The 19,047-nt window shown below is 39.4% G+C and overlaps 2 protein-coding genes across 2 annotated transcripts in view; both read left to right on the top strand.

The window, feature by feature from the left end:
* LOC112432436 (protein NLRC3) overlaps nt 1–19,047 on the top strand; it is a 3,307,575-nt gene that overhangs the window by 2,787,419 nt on the left and 501,109 nt on the right. The window lies entirely within an intron of this gene.
* LOC143415753 (NLR family CARD domain-containing protein 3-like) overlaps nt 8,039–19,047 on the top strand; it is a 33,386-nt gene continuing 22,377 nt past the window's right edge. Inside the window, exons 1-3 of the mRNA XM_076881174.1 lie at nt 8,039–8,108; nt 10,650–10,734; nt 17,600–17,881. Coding sequence (XP_076737289.1) covers nt 17,608–17,881 — 274 coding nt within the window. The 5' untranslated portion in view covers nt 8,039–8,108; nt 10,650–10,734; nt 17,600–17,607. The remainder of the gene's footprint in view (nt 8,109–10,649; nt 10,735–17,599; nt 17,882–19,047) is intronic.

Here is a 19,047-nt window from a genome sequence, read left to right as displayed (position 1 = left end):
AAGGGAAACATGCCTAACTTGGATTTCAGTGATTGTGAAAACAAACATATGCAAATGAATTTCCTCTGTGCGCTTTGCCTGATTCAGGAAATCACTATCAGTCAAGTTGAGTGTGAGTCAGTGAGTATGTTATGTTCACATAGACTGTTACCTCAGGGGCTAACTTACCAGATGAAATGAACCTTTATGGAACGGAAACCCAGAATTTGTTTCAAGTCACATTTTAGCTTAATCTGCATGGTGGAAAGTGCCTGTACCAGAGACATGATTGTTGCTGCTTAGGTTAAAATATCTAGTATATGTCAATAATGTAACAAAAAAGAAGAAGAAAATCTGTGGCGGTGTAAAAGTCCCACTAAATGCGTCTCTCGGTGTACATCTAAACTATATAACGATTAACCGCCAACTGTGAGTTCAATTTAAATTTTCCTTTACAAATGTGTGTTTGTTTAGGAAGGAAAAAAATGTGTGCACACAGTGTTCGGCAATATAGACTCAAAGGCAGCACCAAGACTGGCACGAGACTATTTCCACTGCACTGAGGGTGGGAACTCCAGGCCTCGGGGCCGCTGTCCTGCAGGGTTTAGATGTGTCCTTGATCCAACACAGCTGATTTAAATGGCTCATTTTGAACGTTGACATATACATCAAGGAATGGACCAGCCACTGCACTGATGTTAAACCAGTTCAGAAGTTCATTTATCATCATGAACCACCAATTTATGAGCAGACAAACCAAAGTACACTCCAAGATTCAGTTGCTTGTAGAAGCACGTTTAGCAGCAACAGCTCAAAGTCATTGTTTTCTGTATGACTATCAGTCTCTCACATCATTGGGGAGTCATTTAGGCTCACTCTTCTTTATAATGTTGCTTCACTTCATTGAGGTTTGCACAAATTTGTTTATGCAAAACTCACGACCACACTACTTCTATTAAGCTGAGCTTTAAACTTTCTAAAATATAAAACCTGCTAGACACCGGTGTTGTGCCAAAAAGTGATTGTCTGCCAAAAGCTGATTTCTGGTATTTGCCAAAAAGTGATTGCTCGTATTTAAACTGCTATAAGTAACTTGTTGGGCTATAATATGTGAAACATATGTCAAATGCTTCCCTCATGGATGACATAAAGTCATCTTGAGCCACAAACAACATTCGTGTAACAAGGTAGAAGCTGCGATCAGTTTTTGGCAGCGACTTTTATATAACCTTTATTTATGTAGTTAAAAAAAATCTCATTAACATTAAAAATGTCTTTTGTAAGAGTAAGTTGGCCAAGAGGAAATATTACAATAGTTCAGTAAAAATATTTTAAGTGGGGATAAAGGAGCGGATTGGTTATAATGTAAGTACAATAACACAGAGTTGTAAAGACACTTGAAACACAGATTTCTTTTTAATTCTATATAAAACCTCTTTGTAAACCCTGTTCACTGATGTTAGGGTCCCTGGGTCGTTGACCCAGTGTTTTGTGTTTTTGGTTCTTTGATTTTGTTATTTCATTATATTCTAGCTTTGCTTTATGGGTTTTAGGATTATTCTTAGTTTAGGTTCTCTGGGTGGGGTTTGGTTAGAGTTTTAGTGTTCTGGTTTTCTGTCTGTGTTCCATAGTTGCTGTCTCCCCTATCTGCTGTCTCCCCACGTCCAGTCAGTGGTTGTATCCCAATTCAGGGTCTGCAGCCTTAAGGGCCGCATTTTAAGGCCGATTACGTCAGAGCGACGCGACGAAGGCTGTCCCAATTCGAAGGCTGCTTGAAATGCGGCCCCCAAATGCGTCCTTCATTTCCCTGAATTTTAAGGACGTGGCAGTGTAGACTTCGTGGCCCAACATATCCCAGAATGCATAGCGCGGCGGTGGGTGTGGATAATTTTGCCGAAATAAAACGGCGGATGAGGGGCGCCCGAAGAGTAAACTTTAAGTAAGTACTGAATATTATGTCACTTATTTATGTGCAAATGTTTAATAACGAAGAACATTAAAACATTACTGTTGGCCACATGTCGGCAAAGTTATGTGACATTAGTGACGTTTGTACTAACTTGGTTTTAAAGCCTTTACTTTCAAATATACGCCGTTCAATAGCTGAGCTTAATCTTACAGAGATTGATCAAAGCTCATGTAGAAACAAACAAACAAATACACAAAAGATTTTCTCCTTCATTTCTGTCAAACACAGCTGTAAGACACGTTTCCAGCTGTTGGTATCATGGTTGCTAGGCAACCTGGGCAGCGCAACGGAGGCTAGACCGTCCCATTTCACAAGCCTCGCACTTCCGGCCTTAGCGGTCTTTGAGTACGCGGCCCTTGAGGATGGTTGAGGCTGCGTACTTTAAGGCTGCAGATCCTGAATTGGGATACAGCCAGTGTCTGTGTCTGCCCTGGTCCCACGTCTCTGTTCCCTTTGTTATAGAGCCTGCCTGAGTCTGTGTTATGTTTCCTGTTTTACTTTGAAAGTCCATGTCTGATGTTAATGTGTCTGGTTTTGCTTCCCCTTGTCTCGTTAGGCCTGATTTGCCCCAGCTGTGTTTCCCTCCTGTTACCCATTCCCTGATTGCTCCCTCTGTGTATTTAAGCCCTGTGTTTCTTTGTGTCGGTGTCGTGATCTGCTTTCATTTATGCTGTGTGTTCTGGCTGCCTGGTCATGTAACGTTATTTGGATTTTTGTTACGTTTTGCCACTTTTTGCCATCCAGCAATAAAAGCTGAGTTTTGAGTTACTTTCCGCCTCCGAGTGTCTGCACTTTGGGTCCTTCTACTTCCACTCTTGCCTGCACACAGCCTTAACCTGACAACCGAAGTCTATTTACCAACGTACGTAAAGATATTACACATAAAAAATACACAGAAACATTGGAAATCACTTTTTGGCACAACACCGTAACCTCTCCAGAGGTGGTATCAATATTAATATCTCTAAACCCTATAAATGTTTCTTTTAAAGTCTGACGAAAGGAAGGAGCTGCGAGAAGTGTGCCTCTCAGCCGGTGGCTCGCTCAATAACGTCTGGCTGTGCAGCTGAAACCTTTTTGACCCACCAACAGTCACACAGAGGCCACAAAATCTCACATGCGGGTTTCACTCTTTCAGGCGGAGTCTCTCTAAGAAATTCTAGTTTTAACTTCAGTTCAAATGCTTCATCTTCTGTGAATCGAGTCAAATTAGAAAAAAACTAAATATAAAACAGGTTTAAATGAACAAAAAAGAAACTCATCTGATCATTGTTAACATACACAGTGAGCACTCATGCAGGTTCATCGAGACTTTGCTTTTCTAAAAAAGATCTAAAGATTTGCATGAGGAAAAACTGAATAACACCTTTAAAATGTTAGTTTTTCCCTTTTTTGTTCGATTGTAACGTGATTAATACAAAATATTTTAAAGAAAACATTTTAACTAAAGAAAAACTTGCCTAATTAATCATTTTATCCTGTGATTTCTTTATTTCGCAATATTTTTTACTGCTTAAACATGTTGTTTGTGTTATTGTTACGGCTGCTTTGATGATTTAGGATTCAGTTTTGCTGCATGTTGTCATTAAATCCTGTTTCGCCTGGTTTGCAAGAAAAATAACAGGAGACAATGTGATTAGGGCTGAGTATCAATTTCAATTCCTACAACTGCTTCAATTCCCATTAGTAGTAATACCTACACTTTTTCTGATTTCACTTTTCTAATAGTTTCACAGGCTAATAGTTTTTAAACAGAATAGCACAAACAACATGTATCCCTTTAGAAATCAAACTGTGATACTTCTAAAAGCACATATTCACACCTAGCCACACTAGCACTGTATCAACCCCCAATGTTCCTTTAATGCAACTAGCCCTATAATTATCTACTAGTCACAAACACACTGCAACAGTAAGACTTGTTGATTACACATAGATGATTTATCTACTTTAGGAGCATTTGACTTTTTCTTTAGCGCTCCGAAAAGACACAGAGGCTAATAGTTTTAAATAGAGCACCACAAACAACAACAGGTATTCCTTTAGAAATAAACTTTTCTGGTGTTACTTCTAAAAACTACAGATTCTTAACTAGTCACACTCTGCAACAGTTAGACAGAGTGGGTTACAGTTAGGCCCCCAACAGTCAGCAAAAGAAGTCATAAAACAATAAAAGAGGCTCCCTTTATCAAGAGCATCCCAGCACTCACACATCCCAACTGTAGTTCCATAGTTTTTCCACCTTTTTCATTACAAACAGTTCCTTTATCTTATCTTATCATGTCAGAGGTCAACTGAAACCATGTCCACCTGAACCTCCAAAGGTTTTACACCTTTTCTTACACCCCACACCTTTATCTCTGCAGGCAGACAATTACACCTCCTACTGACTAACTGTACCTCTATAGTTTCCACCTTTTTTCATTACAAACTGCTCTTTTATCTGTCAATTACACTTTCTACAGACCAACTGAACCTCCATAGGCTTTCCACCTTTCTTCTTTACATCCTGCTCTTTTATCTCTACATCTCAGAGCCCAACTGAAACCAAGTCCACCTATATAAAAACACCCTAATCAGAAACCCTGTATTTTTCCTCAGCACTTCACAACTACCGCAAGGTATAGCGTTTTAACTTTTTATTTTTTCGGATCCCAGACACAGCGGTGTGAGGTACTTAGCACACAGTTTGGACATGTAGATAACATCGTTTGTTTGGAACACAGCAGCAGAGAGGTAGAATTCACATGAGTTTAATTTAATCAAACCTCATTTTACGGATATAAGTGGCTCCTCATCACGAGCCAATTCACCATTTTATTTAAATATCTGAATTTTCGGAATGATGATCCAAGCGGGACACAGAGGCTGCTAGTTTTAACACACCAGAATGCAAATATAAATAAAAGCCTGACTATCCTGAGAGCTGCAGCGACACCGTTCTTTCACACGGATGCCTGGATGTGCGTTGGAGCCGACTTTGCTACCCGCACAGAGCGTTTCTGACCTACGGGCGTTGCTTATACAATAGAGAAAAGCAACAATACAGCGCGTTTCTCTGCTCCAAGACATCCCAGGGCCTTTCACAAGGTAAGCATGTCTGTTATACCCAGAGCATAAATGTCTGTATGTCAGCGCTGATTATTCAAACCCTGTTTAAAATGTGACACATATGTTGTCTGAAAACAAATCCTCTAAATTTGCAAAGTTACTGATTTAAAAATATATTTTCAAATTTTTAGTTGCATGACAAACATATGATAGACTCTTGAGCATATTTATTTATATAGCTACATTCACAATGGTATAACCGTGCTAAATAAAAGATGCCCAAGCACCAATGCACTCTAATGCAAACCTCTAAACTGCATGTTGATAAGTGCATGAAGTATACCTGTGTGTGTGTGTGTGTGTGTGTGTGTGTGTGTGTGTGTGTGTGTGTGTGTGTGTGTGTGTGTGTGTGTGTGTGCCCTCACAGAAGGAAGGTCACAGCAGGAGCTTTTCTCGAACGCATTTCCAATCAGTTTTTTACAAGAAGTGTAGCTCATACAACGGTATAAATGTATTCTTTGCGATACTTTATAAATATGAAACTCTAAAGATTTTGAGTTCATGCACATTGTGAATCAAGAATCTAAATATTTGTGTCACAATGATTTCTATAAAAGCATTTTGTTTATGGGGATAATGTGACAAATCTTTTGTGACCCTATTAATGATCAGTGATAATTGAAGAGGAACCCTGGCTCGGGACATTTTCATGACAAGTGTCAGCGCAGACATCTACTAACGAGAGAACATGTTTTATCATCATAAACACGGTGATGTGAAGCATCGTTAAAGTGTCACTTCAGTAATGTTGACTCTTGTTTTTAATAATGACTTTAAAACACTCATTTCTGTGGTTTATTTTAAGTTTACAGAATATAACATGTGGTAAGACGACGAGTTTTACTTCTCACTGTCCGTGTTATGTGTATCTATTTATCATGTATGCTACTTTGCCGAAAATGTTTCATTGTGTTCATGAAATAAACCAGACTTTCACTGTCTGCATCTTTTACTGTTTTCTGCTTTTGTTCACTCCAAGTTTGACAAACCTACAGATATCCAGAGTTAACTCACTAACAATGTGGAGCAGTCTCAGTGTATTTAGCTGCTTTTTCCCTGAACACAACCAACTGAGAGAAACGCCTGTAGGCCTCACTTTGGTCATTTTGAACGCTGAAGGAGATTTGTTCCATAGACACCTTATACTAGTGTTTCCTGCACTACTATGTTCTATTTAAATCCAGATTCCTTTTATAGTTTGCAGTGAAATTTGTTAAACCGTTGCTTAATGGGACAGAAGTACAAGTCACTCTTTACTAACACATTTATAGATGAGTTTATTGCTGAACGACACAGCTAGCAGTCTCACACACTCTTTAGGTTTTTCAACTTTTGTGTGTAATGGTTTAGTCTATTTTTAGTCCTGCTTTTGCTTTGAGCAGTCTGTTTTTATTTTGTCTCGCGAGTGTGTGTTTTTCAAACCAGATCCTCCTCAGTTTGATTTTGTTACCACAAACTTTGTGTGAAGTTCACAACAGAGGTAAAGAGATTTAAACACACCAGTTTAAGGACGCAGCGATTGGACCAGCTGCACAGGGCTGGTGAAGCAGAGAGTGTCGGGGGAGATGTGCAACAGAAGCAGAGGGAACATTTTACAAGATGATAAATGGCACATTTAGGTGATTAAGGATTTGTTGACAAGATTAAAAGACACGTCCGTCAGAGTTCAACAACATTACAGTTTGATTAAATAAAAAGTTTTTAAACTACACAAGGTTCATTTTCTCCTCTGATAGTAAGCATATTAAACATGTCAAGAAAGAAAGAGTATAAAGAAAAATAGTAAATGTGTGTCTAATTAAACTCTTCCTGTGAACCTTATATCATCCTTTAATATGTTCGGTGTTACAAACTTGAAGAAGCACAGAAAAGATCATCAGACATTAATCTAATCAGTTTTCAGCCTTCATTCATATTGAAAAGTTGAAATCTTCCCTGCTAGACCCAAGTGCAGCGTTTAACACCGTTGGCCAGAACATTTTATTACAGCTATTATTAAATGGAGAGTCCTCTTCACACACTGAGGTTAATTATGAAGCTCCACAGGCTTCTGTGCAAAGACCAGTTCTGTTTACATTATACGTGCTTTAGAAGACATAGCATACATTTTCACTGCTATGCATATGATACCCGCTTTTATTGGTTAAACTGCCGGGATGTCTTAGACACATAATGAGCTTTAATTTTCTGCTTCTAAGTTCAGATAGAACTGAGGTTATTGTAACGGGGCGTAAAAATCTTAGAAACACTGTGGCTAACACGATCCTTACTCTGGATGGCATTGCCTTAAGCCGCCTGTTGCAGTCATTTGGCACATTATAAGTCAAATTGAAGCACACGATCCCAAAGCACAACATCAACATTTATTTATATACAAAAATGAAAATTCTTTTTACAGAAAAGAATTGTAACTTCACAATATTGCATTAAGATGAGCAGACAGATTTTAATCTCAGCATCGTGCACACAGATTTTTCAGGACACTGGAAGAGTTCCTGCCGTGGATTTAGATGTTAGTGTTGTGTGGATGATCCCATTCTGTGATCTTTGTGTTACTAACACTGATGCTTTTACACTTTAGGACCCTCGAGACCTCTGCTGCTCAGCCGTCCTGATCGCTGCCTCCACTTTAACCAGAGGCTGTAACCTCTGATCATTTCACCTGCACCGACAGTAAAACTCTTCTCCACAACCAAACGTGCCATAAACCCATCACAGCTTCATCATCAGCTCAGTCTCAGCAACATGCAGACGACCGAGCAGCAGAAACTCTGCAGGGAACGTCTGAAGTCTGTTCTTCAGTTTTCCCAGCTCACTGTTTATTGAACATGAGACAGAAAAATAACTTCACCTTTAATGTGAAACTTTTATCGCCTGTGACATGTTTGCAGGAAGTTTACATGCTGTGATTTAGTGTCACAGCCATAAATATCACACAAGGTAAAAACTACAAGTCCCAGCATCCTCTGTGTTTAGGGAGGAGCAGTGAAAGTGAAAGTGTTGCTCCTCCGTTCAGAGCAGCAGGAGGAGGAAGGTGGAGCTGATGCAGGTGAGTGTTAACATGAATATGTTTCTTCTTATGACATAAAATAATTCCACGCTGTTCGTGTCTGTGGGTGAAACGTGAGGCCGGTCGGCTCCTCTGAGCGCTGGTTTCCTGTAAGTAGAGAGGAAGTGAGTTTAGCTGAGAGAGCAGGAGGAGAGTGAGAGCTGTGCTGAGGCAGGTGAGTGTTAACATGAATATGTTTCTTCTTATGACATAAAATAATTCCACGCTGTTCGTGTCTGTGGGTGAAACGTGAGGCCGGTCGGCTCCTCTGAGCGCTGGTTTCCTGTAAGTAGAGAGGAAGTGAGTTTAGCTGAGAGAGCAGGAAGAGAGTGAGAGCTGTGCTGAGGCAGGTGAGTGTTAACACCGCTCTGACATTACTGTGTCTCTGTGGCGGGAACAACAGGCTCCGTCAGTGGAGGCAAAAATAATCAGACTTTGGTTTTTCAAAGGAAACTACTTTATGTTGGGAGAAGCCGCGCGCTCATTGGATAACGACTTGTCAATCTCAAGTTATTAGCCAATGAGCGCGCAGGTTCACAGTAAGACCCGCCCTTATCACGACATTTTTAAAAACTAAACGTCCAAATTCATCGGCTGCATCCTCCCGAGGACCCGGCCTTCGCGGTCTACGTGGGCTGGGTCCTCAGAAGGTCGGGTATGCCGGAAGTAAACGGCTGGGGAAATTGGACGGTCTAGCCTTCTGATTAGCGTCACTGCTGTCTCGGTGGAGTTTAATAAACTCGGCTGTCTGTTCCTTGCTATCTGCAATATAACAGGACACTGGAGTAAATTCTCGACCGTCTCATACTTCTGTTTAATCAGTTTTCTGTTTGATGTTTATTCAGCTGTGTAAAAACCAAGGAGGAACCCACCCGGGGGATTAATAAAGTTTTATTTTATCTAATCTAATCTAATCTAATAACTTTAATCTCAGCCAAACCGATTTACTCACGAACAAACAAAACACTGAAAAAAGCCAAACAATAACATTTTTAGGTTGTCTAAGTAAGTTATGCAGGCCCGTGCAGAGGGGGGGGGGGGGGCTGGAGGGGCTTGAGCACCCGCCCCTTTCCTGATGGGTGCCCAAAGTGCCCTTTTGTTGAGGCAACTTTTAAAAAACGTTTTTTTTTTTTTAATTTATTTTTATGTGTGTGTGCGTGCGGAGTCCTGTCTGTGCCCCTCAACAATAATATTTAACTATTAATCACAGTTTTGCTAAATAAAAGGATCTGGCTTGCATCAGTCACATGATCACATTTAACCAATGATCGCCCTTGACGGCAGAACGCGCTGGTTACGAGCCGGGAACGAGCTCACAAAGAGCACGCGCATTTGTTGCGGTCCGGAGCTGTAGGAGAAACACAAGTTAACTCAGAGACACAGACTGATGCGACAAACCCAGTAAGTAGCTGTACAGCGTACACTGTAGTGTATAGCACACAGGAGTATTGGCTTATTACGTACACGTTGGTAAGTTGTCTTGTGGCAATTTGACGAACTGAAACAAACGAGCGTGCTGTGTGTGCAACAGCGTGACAAACATTACCTGTCCTTTTATTAACTGCACATGTAGTGCTGGTCATAGCTGCTGGCTACCTGTGTAAGGCTGTCATGGGTCTGTAGCTCTGTCACCGTTTTAGGGAACATATTTAGTTTTAAAGTAAGTTACAGAGCATTTGCTACCCTTCTGGGGGGATTATATTTCACTAAAAACGATTTAATATACATGTCCACATAATTATGCATTATTATAATATTTTAAAAAACACACGCTGTATTTTAAAGAACATACTTTAAGAAGCAGATTATATTAGATTTATATTTTAAATAAGACAAAGTTTGGATTTTACAGCAGTAAAATTATTGTATCTCTATACATGTAATAAGCTTTGCCCTGCACAGAGTGGATAGTGAAACAAATGGAATCATCATAAATACATTATTTCATATTTATTACTTCCCCCTCCTCATTGCTTTATTATTGTAGCTCTAGTAATAAATAATAATGTAAGGATTCTGGATCAGCACCATGATGCCCATAGTATATACAGTATTCTGAAGAAGGTCTAAAATATCACTGTGTGTGCGTGCATGTGTGTGTTTTATGTATATGGAGTTTTAAAAAAAATATTACTCATGATATAACATTTTCCAGACATGGCTGGTAAGGACATGAGGAGGAAACAGTAGGAGCTGTGTGAGGCTACTAAAGGCAGTGCTATAACATTTTTCTGTCATCATTTTATTATAGATTAAGTGCTGGAGTTGTTAGGTGTGGATAATTAGATTATAGTTTATTGCAATAGCAAGTTGTGCCTTGTTCTCAGATAGACAGCAAGTGGAGAGTGATATATGAAATGATGGGATGGAAGGAAGAAGAGAAGCAAAGAGTGATTCACAGGCAGAGCCTAATTTATTTCTCACAGTTTTTTGTTGCCTTATGGTTCCAAGCGCTGTCACCAATCTTTGCATTTTGTTATTATCTCATGACACTTGTTTAATCAGCTACCATCTCTCCTGTGGACTTTTTAATGTCTACAGTCTCAGATCAACACAGCCCTGCCCTCCAGCACTATCAGCAGCAGGAGCAGCAGAAACACCTCAACAGCAACATTGTACCCATCAGGTAAAACATCGGCTACGTTTGCTTTGCCTTGTCGCCACCTCACAACAGTGATATAGTATGATGCGATCCCATATTAGATTGTTGATGAATGTGTGTTGTTGTTATTCAGCCTGGTTCAATGTGCCCCTTTTTAACTTTGAGCACCCGCCCCTTTAAACGTCTCTGCACGGCCCTGGACTTATATATCACGTTTAACCTGAGTAGCGAAAGTCCGCGGTGATCTGAAAACGATGTGCCGGGAGTTGTGCCGTTCTCGGTGGCTTCAGTGACCCTCGAGCTCCTGGCTGGCTATAGTGCTGGTGGGTAGCAGACGTCTCCGAAAACGTCGAAGCACTTTTGCAAATATGCGGTATCTTGATAAACCGAGCAGATATTTGATGTTTACACAGCTACTTTCTCGCCTGAAAATATGTTAAAAGTTTATTTTGTGACACAGAAAGATTAGTATGAGTAATTTTAAAACTTAGTAGCGGCCGCCAAATTGAGGAACTGGATTTGGTGGTCATGAAAATGGCATTAAACAAGTCCCCAGGGACAGATGGACTCACTACTAATTTTTATCAATTCTTCTGGAAGGACCTAAGAACTTTATTGTTTGATGCATTAAAGGAATCGATAGAGAAAAAAAGAACTGATGCCGAGCATGAAACAAGCGCTGATAACCCTGATCCCTAAATCGGGTAAGGATAAAAGAATTTTAGACAATTTAAGACCCATCACCTTAAACACTGACTATAAGATCCTGTCTGGAGCTGTAGCTGAGAGGCTAAAGAAAGGCATCTCAAACATTATCAGTGAAACACAATCAGGTTTTTTGAAAGGAAGACTAATTCATAACAATATTGGGCTGGTTTTGGACCTCCTTGAGTACAGTGAAATAATCCAAGATGTCACGGTCCTGAGTCTGTGGACTCAGTGTTTTTCTGTTTGTATTAGTTATCTTTGATTTCATGATGTGTTTTGATTCTCTTGGGTTTGATTTTTGTCGCTAGTATTCCTAACTCCCTAGGTCCTTGGCATTTCTTGTGTTCTCCTTCTTAGGTCGTGGTTCTGTGTTACTTCTGTTAGTATACAGTCATCTCTGTCAGTGTGTCTCTTGTTCTGTCACTGTATCCCCTAGTTTAGTCCACGTCTGTTCAGTTTCCTGTTTTACTTTGAAAGTCTGTGTACTATGTCAATGTGTTGAGTTTTGCCGCCCCTTGTCTTGTCATGTCTGATGAGTCCCAGCTGTGTTCTCCTCCTGTTTCACATTCCCTAATCACCTCAGTATGTATTTAAGCCCTGTGTTTTTCTCTGCCAGTTGTTGCGTCCTCCACGTTTGTTGTGTGTGTATTCATTGTCGTCTACCTTCATCATCTCCAGTCTAGTTAGTTTAAGTTGTTGTTTATGTATCGCCAAGGGTGACTCACCAGCAAATAAAGCTGTCGTTTAAGTTAATGTTTTTTCTCTGAGTCCTGCACGTGGGGCCAGCCACTGACAGCCACACAACTCATCGTGACACAAGAGAGAGGATACATCCTGTTCTTAGATTTTTACAAAGCATTTGACTCAGTTGAACATACGTTCATATTACAAACTCTGCAGTCTTTTGGTTTTGGACAGGAATTTATCAATGTTATAGAGATGCTATATAATGACATTAACAGCTCTGTTTTGCACATATTCAACTCTGTATATTTTATATATTTTATTATTATTTTTTTTACTATTTAATTTGTAAAAATGTGTATACACACACACACACACACACACACACACGTAGGAAAATATTTAGTATACACATCCAGAAATGCATACACTATTATATATTGTACATATATTTATTAGTTTCAGATTAGCCATTCTTGTATTTTGCTCGTTTGTGTTGTTGTGTTTGCACATCTCTGTTGCTTGTGGGGCTCGCCCACAAGAATTTCACTCGCATGTGCTGTGCCAGTGTGCCTGCACATGTGATGTGACAATAAAAGTGATTTGATTTGATTTGCTAGAACATGGTACATGTTCAAGGTTTGAGGTTAATAGAGGGATAAGGCAGGGATGTAGCAGCTCACCACTTCTGTTCATCATGGTTGCTGAGTTATCTATTTTGATTAAAAACAGTCACATTGAGGGGTTAACTGTGATGGGTGAACAGATAATAATCAGTCAGCTCGCAGATGATACCACCCTGTTTTTAAAAAATGAGGACCAGATTCCTTTAGCCTTGCAGGTGATCAACCACTTCTCCAAAGCTTCTGGCCTGCAGCTGAATATTAATGAATAAGAAATTCTAGCTCTGCATGAGTGTCCCCTGCAAGCAATAGATAATATACAGATAAAAAAGAGGTGAAGTATCTGGGCATTGTAATTTGCAAGGATAAGACATCAACAGAAAATAAGAATATCTGTGCCAATATAGAAAAGTGTAAGTCAATTTTAAACAGGTGGCTGCAAAGGGACATAACTCTGTTTGGGAGAATCTTGCTAACCAAAATGGACAGTCTGTCCAGACTAATCTATCCAGCCTTTTCTCTGCCCATATCTCCAAAACTAATTAAATCTATAAATAATCTTAATTTTAGGTTCATATGGAGGAACAAATGTCAATATATAAAGAAAAATGATATGATTAAGAATTATGAAGAGGGTGGGGCTAATGCCATTGACTTTGATGTTATGAATGGTGTACTAAAACTGAAATGGTTAAGATCTTTCATTAGGAACAAAAATTCCTTTTGGAACATTATTCCCAATGTGATTTTTGGCAAAATGGGTGGAATAGACTTTTTGTTACGTTGTGACTTTGATTGCAGTTCGTTACCTGTTAAACTCTCAGCTTTCCATCAGCAGGTCCTTCTCTACTGGAAGATCTTAAGGGATTTGGGCTGTAGCTCATTTTACGGATGATAATGGGGTCTTATTAAAACATGAGACGTTTTGTGAGAAATTTGATGTAAGATGTACTGCTAAGAGATATAAATCCCTAGTGAAAGCCATTCCAGTCCCTTTGAGATCAATGATAAAAGAAGATATTGTGCACTCTAAAATTTCTCCTGGACTGAGGCAGCTCTGCATAGCTGGAGCTGAATTTGGTGACAGCAGGTTTACAAACAAGGTGATCAGGAATATTTTGATCAACGACATTTGCCCTAATCTGGTTAAAAGAAATTATATCCTTAAAGAATTTGAGACCATGGAGGTTAAGGCGATAAGAAAAAAGTATATTTCACTTCCTCTTTCCCCTAAAGTAAAAGAGGTTCACTTTAAAATCATTAATGAGGTTTATCCAACCAATGAATTCTTAAGACGGAAATTTAACTTAGATGTGAACGCCTGCACATTTTGTGAAAATGATATTGAAAGTCTGGATCACTTGTTTTTCTACTGTGAATCAGTGCACTCCTTCTGGACTGACATGTGGAGCTGGCTACAGTCCAGGAGAATTCAGTTACCACATTTGACGGTGACAGTAATAAAATTTGGAATACTTGCTGAGAATGCAGATTTTGACCTGTTGATTAGGACGATTTTGTTAATGGGAAAATTTTTTCTTCACAAATGCAGATACTTTAAAGCTAAACCATGTATAAACAGAAGGCTGAATGACTTTAGACTCTGGGCTAAATCGCTGAAACTTGTGAATAACAAGAAAGCTCATAAACTTGTTGTTTTATTTAACGAGTTTAATCTATGTTAAAAAAAAAGAAACCTCCCTATTTTATAATCATGACTGCCATTTTTTGCTCATGGTATTTTTTGCCTTTGGTTCAAATCCTTCAAAATACATACAAAATCAGTATTGATACTGACGTAAATTAATAGAAATAGAGATGGACCGATACGTAATATCGCATCGGTCCATCTCTATTTCCCTTTCTGGATTAAGTAAGGTTGTAAAAGCAGCTCGATGTACCACCTGTTCTTTGGATCCTCTACCAGCCTGGGCTATAAAGGAACTGTGGTCAGCATTAGGACCCTACAACCTGTTTCTTTTAAATACTTCATTGAGTCTTTCCTGAATGTTTTAAATCAGCTGTGGTAGTACCAATCTTGAAAAAGCCTGGACTGGATGTTGACATGGTCGCAAATAGGGCAGGGTATCGTCACTGAATTCTAGAATCGATTTGATTCCGATTCACAAGGTCCTGAATCAATTCGATCGACGATTCGATTCAATTCGATTTGAATCTGGGAAATTTTGCCTCAGACAGTCAGAAATATTATAATTCAGATCAGTACATTTACATATTTTTGTATCTATAAAAAGGAAGCTGACACTCGCAAGACTTTATCAAAGGTGTGAGCATCACAGCAGAGGCCTTTGTGTCAAAGTAGCTGAAGATAAAACAGAAAAACATGAAGGTGGTTTTATAAAAATATTCTACAGTAGATCAAAAACGAAAGAAAACCATTAATCGACATATGAACAATACCTCTGAAGTTACAGCGGTTTTATGACAGACACAGTGTTTTGCAATTTGCATAATTTTAAAAAGTTTAAATTTGTTCAGAAGCCTGTTGAACGGCAGAAATTAGGTTTTCTTTTCGGAAGTAAGTAAAAGGAAAAAAACAGCGGCCGACAGCGCTGTAAACAACGGTAGACTTGTGCGTAACAAGCAAGCGAATAATGCAGAAAACAGATTTTTAGACAGGAAACTGTGTGTGAGAGAGAGAGAGAGAGAGAGAGAGAGAGAGAGCTGTGCATGACGTGTGATTTTATCCTGGTGGAAGCAAAACAGCAAAAGTCAGAGTGAGTTCATGACGATGTTTATGTGAAGCGTAGTTTGGATCTTCTTTTGCTGCTGGTTCAGTCAATATTGTTTGGAGAGAGATAAAACTAACAGCTTTAGAATCAGCGTAAAAAGGACGTAAACACAAAGCTCGGAGCCGCAGAAACATCAGAATCAGCGAGCTGTCGGCTTTCAGCCCCGACCGTGTCCGTGCCATCGGGTGAGAAAGGCGACATCTCACTGATTCTGATGCATCGGCGGCTCTGAGCTTTGTGTTTACGTCTTTGTGCAGAATCCGTGTTCCTGCTCTCATTTACTGTTTCAGCTGTTTGGTGGTTGTTAAAGTTTTGTGAGGTTTAACCTGAGATTCTGGCGTTGGTGCAAAATGCAGCTGCTCGCATTTTAACAAGAACTGGGAAATTTGAGCACATTACCCCTGTTCTGAGATGTCTTCACTGGCTACCTTGTCAGGTTCGAGCAGATTTTAAGGTCCTGCTGCTCACCTACAAGGCTTTAAACGGATTGGCACCTTCATACCTCTCCGACCTTTTACACCTTTATGTTCCATCTCGTGCTCTCCGATCTCAGGACTCTGGTCTTCTAAAAGTTCTTAGAGCCAGAAAAAAGACAATTGGAGAGCTTTTTCTTTTCATGCCCCGTTTCTGTGGAACAACCTCCCACAAGATATTCGGCAGGCTGCTCTGTGGAGGTTTTTAAAACCAAGTTGAAGACACATTTGTTCACCCGATCCTACATGTCTTAATTCTATGGCTTTTAGTTTTTACATTTTTATTATTTTTAACTTGTATTGTGTCTTTTACCTGTATTGCTATGTATCGCTTTTATTTTATTTATCTCTTTAGTTGTACAGCACTTTGTTTGAAAGCGCTTTATAAATAAAGTTATTATTATTATTATTATTATTACAAGGTCCACGTTTACGGGAACATCTGCTACAGATATGGGAGAATATTTGATTTCTATTGTAGACAGAAGCCACGGGTGTGCTCAGTCAAACGTTTAGAATAAACTTTGGTCTATAAATGTGTTTCATGATTTATTTTTAACTCCAACTGCTTATTTGTACTATGCTTTCATTTCAGAGTGCAATGAGAAATAAAAAGGATATTTTCAATAAAACTGTCACGATCCTGGGTCTGTGACTCAGTGTTTTCTGTTTTGTATTGTTAATCTTTGATTTCATGATGTATCTTTGTTTATTCTTACGTTTTGGTTCTGTGTTTTGTTGTACCTCTAAGTTCAGTCTATGTATTTCCTGCTTTGTTGTGAAGGTCCGTGTCTCATGTCAGTGTGTTTAGTTTGCGTTTCCTCTGTCTCGTCTTGTCAATCACTCCCAGCTGTGTCCTCCTTCTGTGTCTCATTCCCTCGTTATCCCTCTGTGTATTTAAGCCTTGTGTTTGCCTCTGTTAGTTGCTGGTTTGTCTGTGTATCTGTCAGGGTCCTGGGTCTCCTGATCTAGTGGTTTCAGTTCTTTGTGATTTTTGTGTTATGTCAGTTTAGTTTGTGAGTTATTCTATGCTTCCTAGGTTTTGATTCCCTGCCCCCCTTGTTTCTCTGTGCGCTCTGTTCTGTGTTTAGTCTTCTCTGTCCATTTGTTCCGCCCTGTGTTGTTGCCTTCTGTGTCTCCCTCTGTGTAACTGTCTATATAGTGATGTGTTGTGGTGCTTTGCTCCCACCCCTTGTGTTCCGTGTTTTCGTCTTCCCTTCGTGTACTATTAGTTTTTAGGTTTTTGCTTAGTTTCCATGCTCACCTTCGCCATTTCTGTTTGTATCACCATGTGATGAATAAACTCACTTGCATCTGAGCTGCCTGCATAAAGGGTTCTTTGATAATTTACACACGGCTCGCAAACCGTGACAAAAACACAGGAAAAATTGGGCTGTTCTAAAACGTTTGACGGGTAGTGTATATATTTAGTTTATATATTTTCTTTATTTATAATAGTTTGTTTTATATTGTAGCAAAGTGTTACTTGGATACTTCTCTATGTGCTTCTTCATGTGCAATTTTGTTGCATTCTGAGCCTTAGAAATTTATTGTGATGAACTGCTGTTAGAATCAAGTTAAATTCTGATAAATCAGACAATTACCTCTCCAGCTGTTGTTACAGTCTTTGTTTATCGGGTCCTTACAGGGTAAAAGATGACGACACCTAAAGAAATCCTTCTGGGGACTTTGAAGGATTTGGGACGTGATGACTTTGAAGAATTTAAGTGGCATCTGAAGAACGGGTCTGTAGAAGGTTTACCAGCAATCCCAGAGAGTGAACTGGAGAATGCAGAGAGGACGGACATAGTGGATCTGATGTTTGATACCTACTCTATCAACACTTTTGAAGTTGCTAAAAATCTTTTGGGGAGGATAAACAGGAATGATCTGTTGGAGAATTTAAATAAAACCATCCCAGAACCCACAGGTAAGTCAGGGAATGACTAAACAAAAAATACATAAACAATAAAAACATTAGTTAACATTACACAGGTGCCATTAAAATCTATATAAATAATAAATCCAAAACACTTGCCAACACTTTCAGGAGTGAGAGACTGCAGAAAGCCAACAGTTTGTGTTTTATGCATCTGCACAAATAGCCTCCTGTGTACACATGAATATCTGCTCTTTGGGTTGGTTTGATTAAAATGGGACCAGCAGCAGGTTTTCTGCCCATTTTACAGATTTATATTGTCAGATTGGTTTTAGAGCTGTTTTATCAACATAAATGAGGCGACAACAACAGTTTGGGACACGTCACAAATATGATCAAAGTGCTTTTTCTTAAATCTATTTACCAGTTGAAGGTAAAGTTTAAAAAATGGCTGCCATTTCTTTCTGCTGTTTGGAGACCCAAACAAAAAAATGCACAGTAAATGCTTTTTATTATGGTTGATAAACAGGACACTAAGGTGATTGGTCAAAGGTTGGAGGAAAGCCACAGTTCTCCTTATTTGACTGAAATACACCATTTCAGCTCATGTTTTTTCTTCTGCAGCTTTCTGGGAGATTCCACTTCAGCCTTCTGCTGGCAACGCTCCCATTACCATGCTTCCCATAGGCAGCATCATTAGAAGACATAGCATACATTTACACTGCTATGCTGATGACACCCAGCTCCATCTGTCCATGAAGTCAGATAACACACACCAATGAGTTAAACTGCAGGAATGTCTTAAAGACATAAAGACCTGGATGGCCGCTAACTTTCTGCTTCTTAATACAGATCAAACTGAGGTTATTGTACTCGGCCCTGAAAATCTTAGAAATATGGTATCTAAGCAGATTCTTACTCTGGATGGCATTACCTTGGCCTCCAGTAACGCTGTGAGGAACCTTGGAGTCATTTTTGACCAGAACATGTCCTTCAACGCACATATTAAACAAACATGTAAGACTGCTTTCTTCCATTTGTGCAACATCTCTAAAGTTAGAAATATCCTGTCTCAGAGTGACACTGAAAAACTAGTTCATGCATTTATTACTTCCAGGCTGGACGACTGTAATTCATTATTATCAGGATGTCCAAAAAACTCACTGAAAAGCCTTCAGCTGATCCAAAATGCTGCAGCAAGAGTCCTGACAGGGACT

Source organism: Maylandia zebra, unplaced genomic scaffold (assembly GCF_041146795.1).
Source record: "Maylandia zebra isolate NMK-2024a unplaced genomic scaffold, Mzebra_GT3a scaffold03, whole genome shotgun sequence".
Taxonomy (NCBI): Eukaryota; Metazoa; Chordata; class Actinopteri; order Cichliformes; family Cichlidae; genus Maylandia; species Maylandia zebra.
Note: the sequence above shows the minus strand (reverse complement) of the source record. Positions and strands in the feature narration are given on the sequence as shown.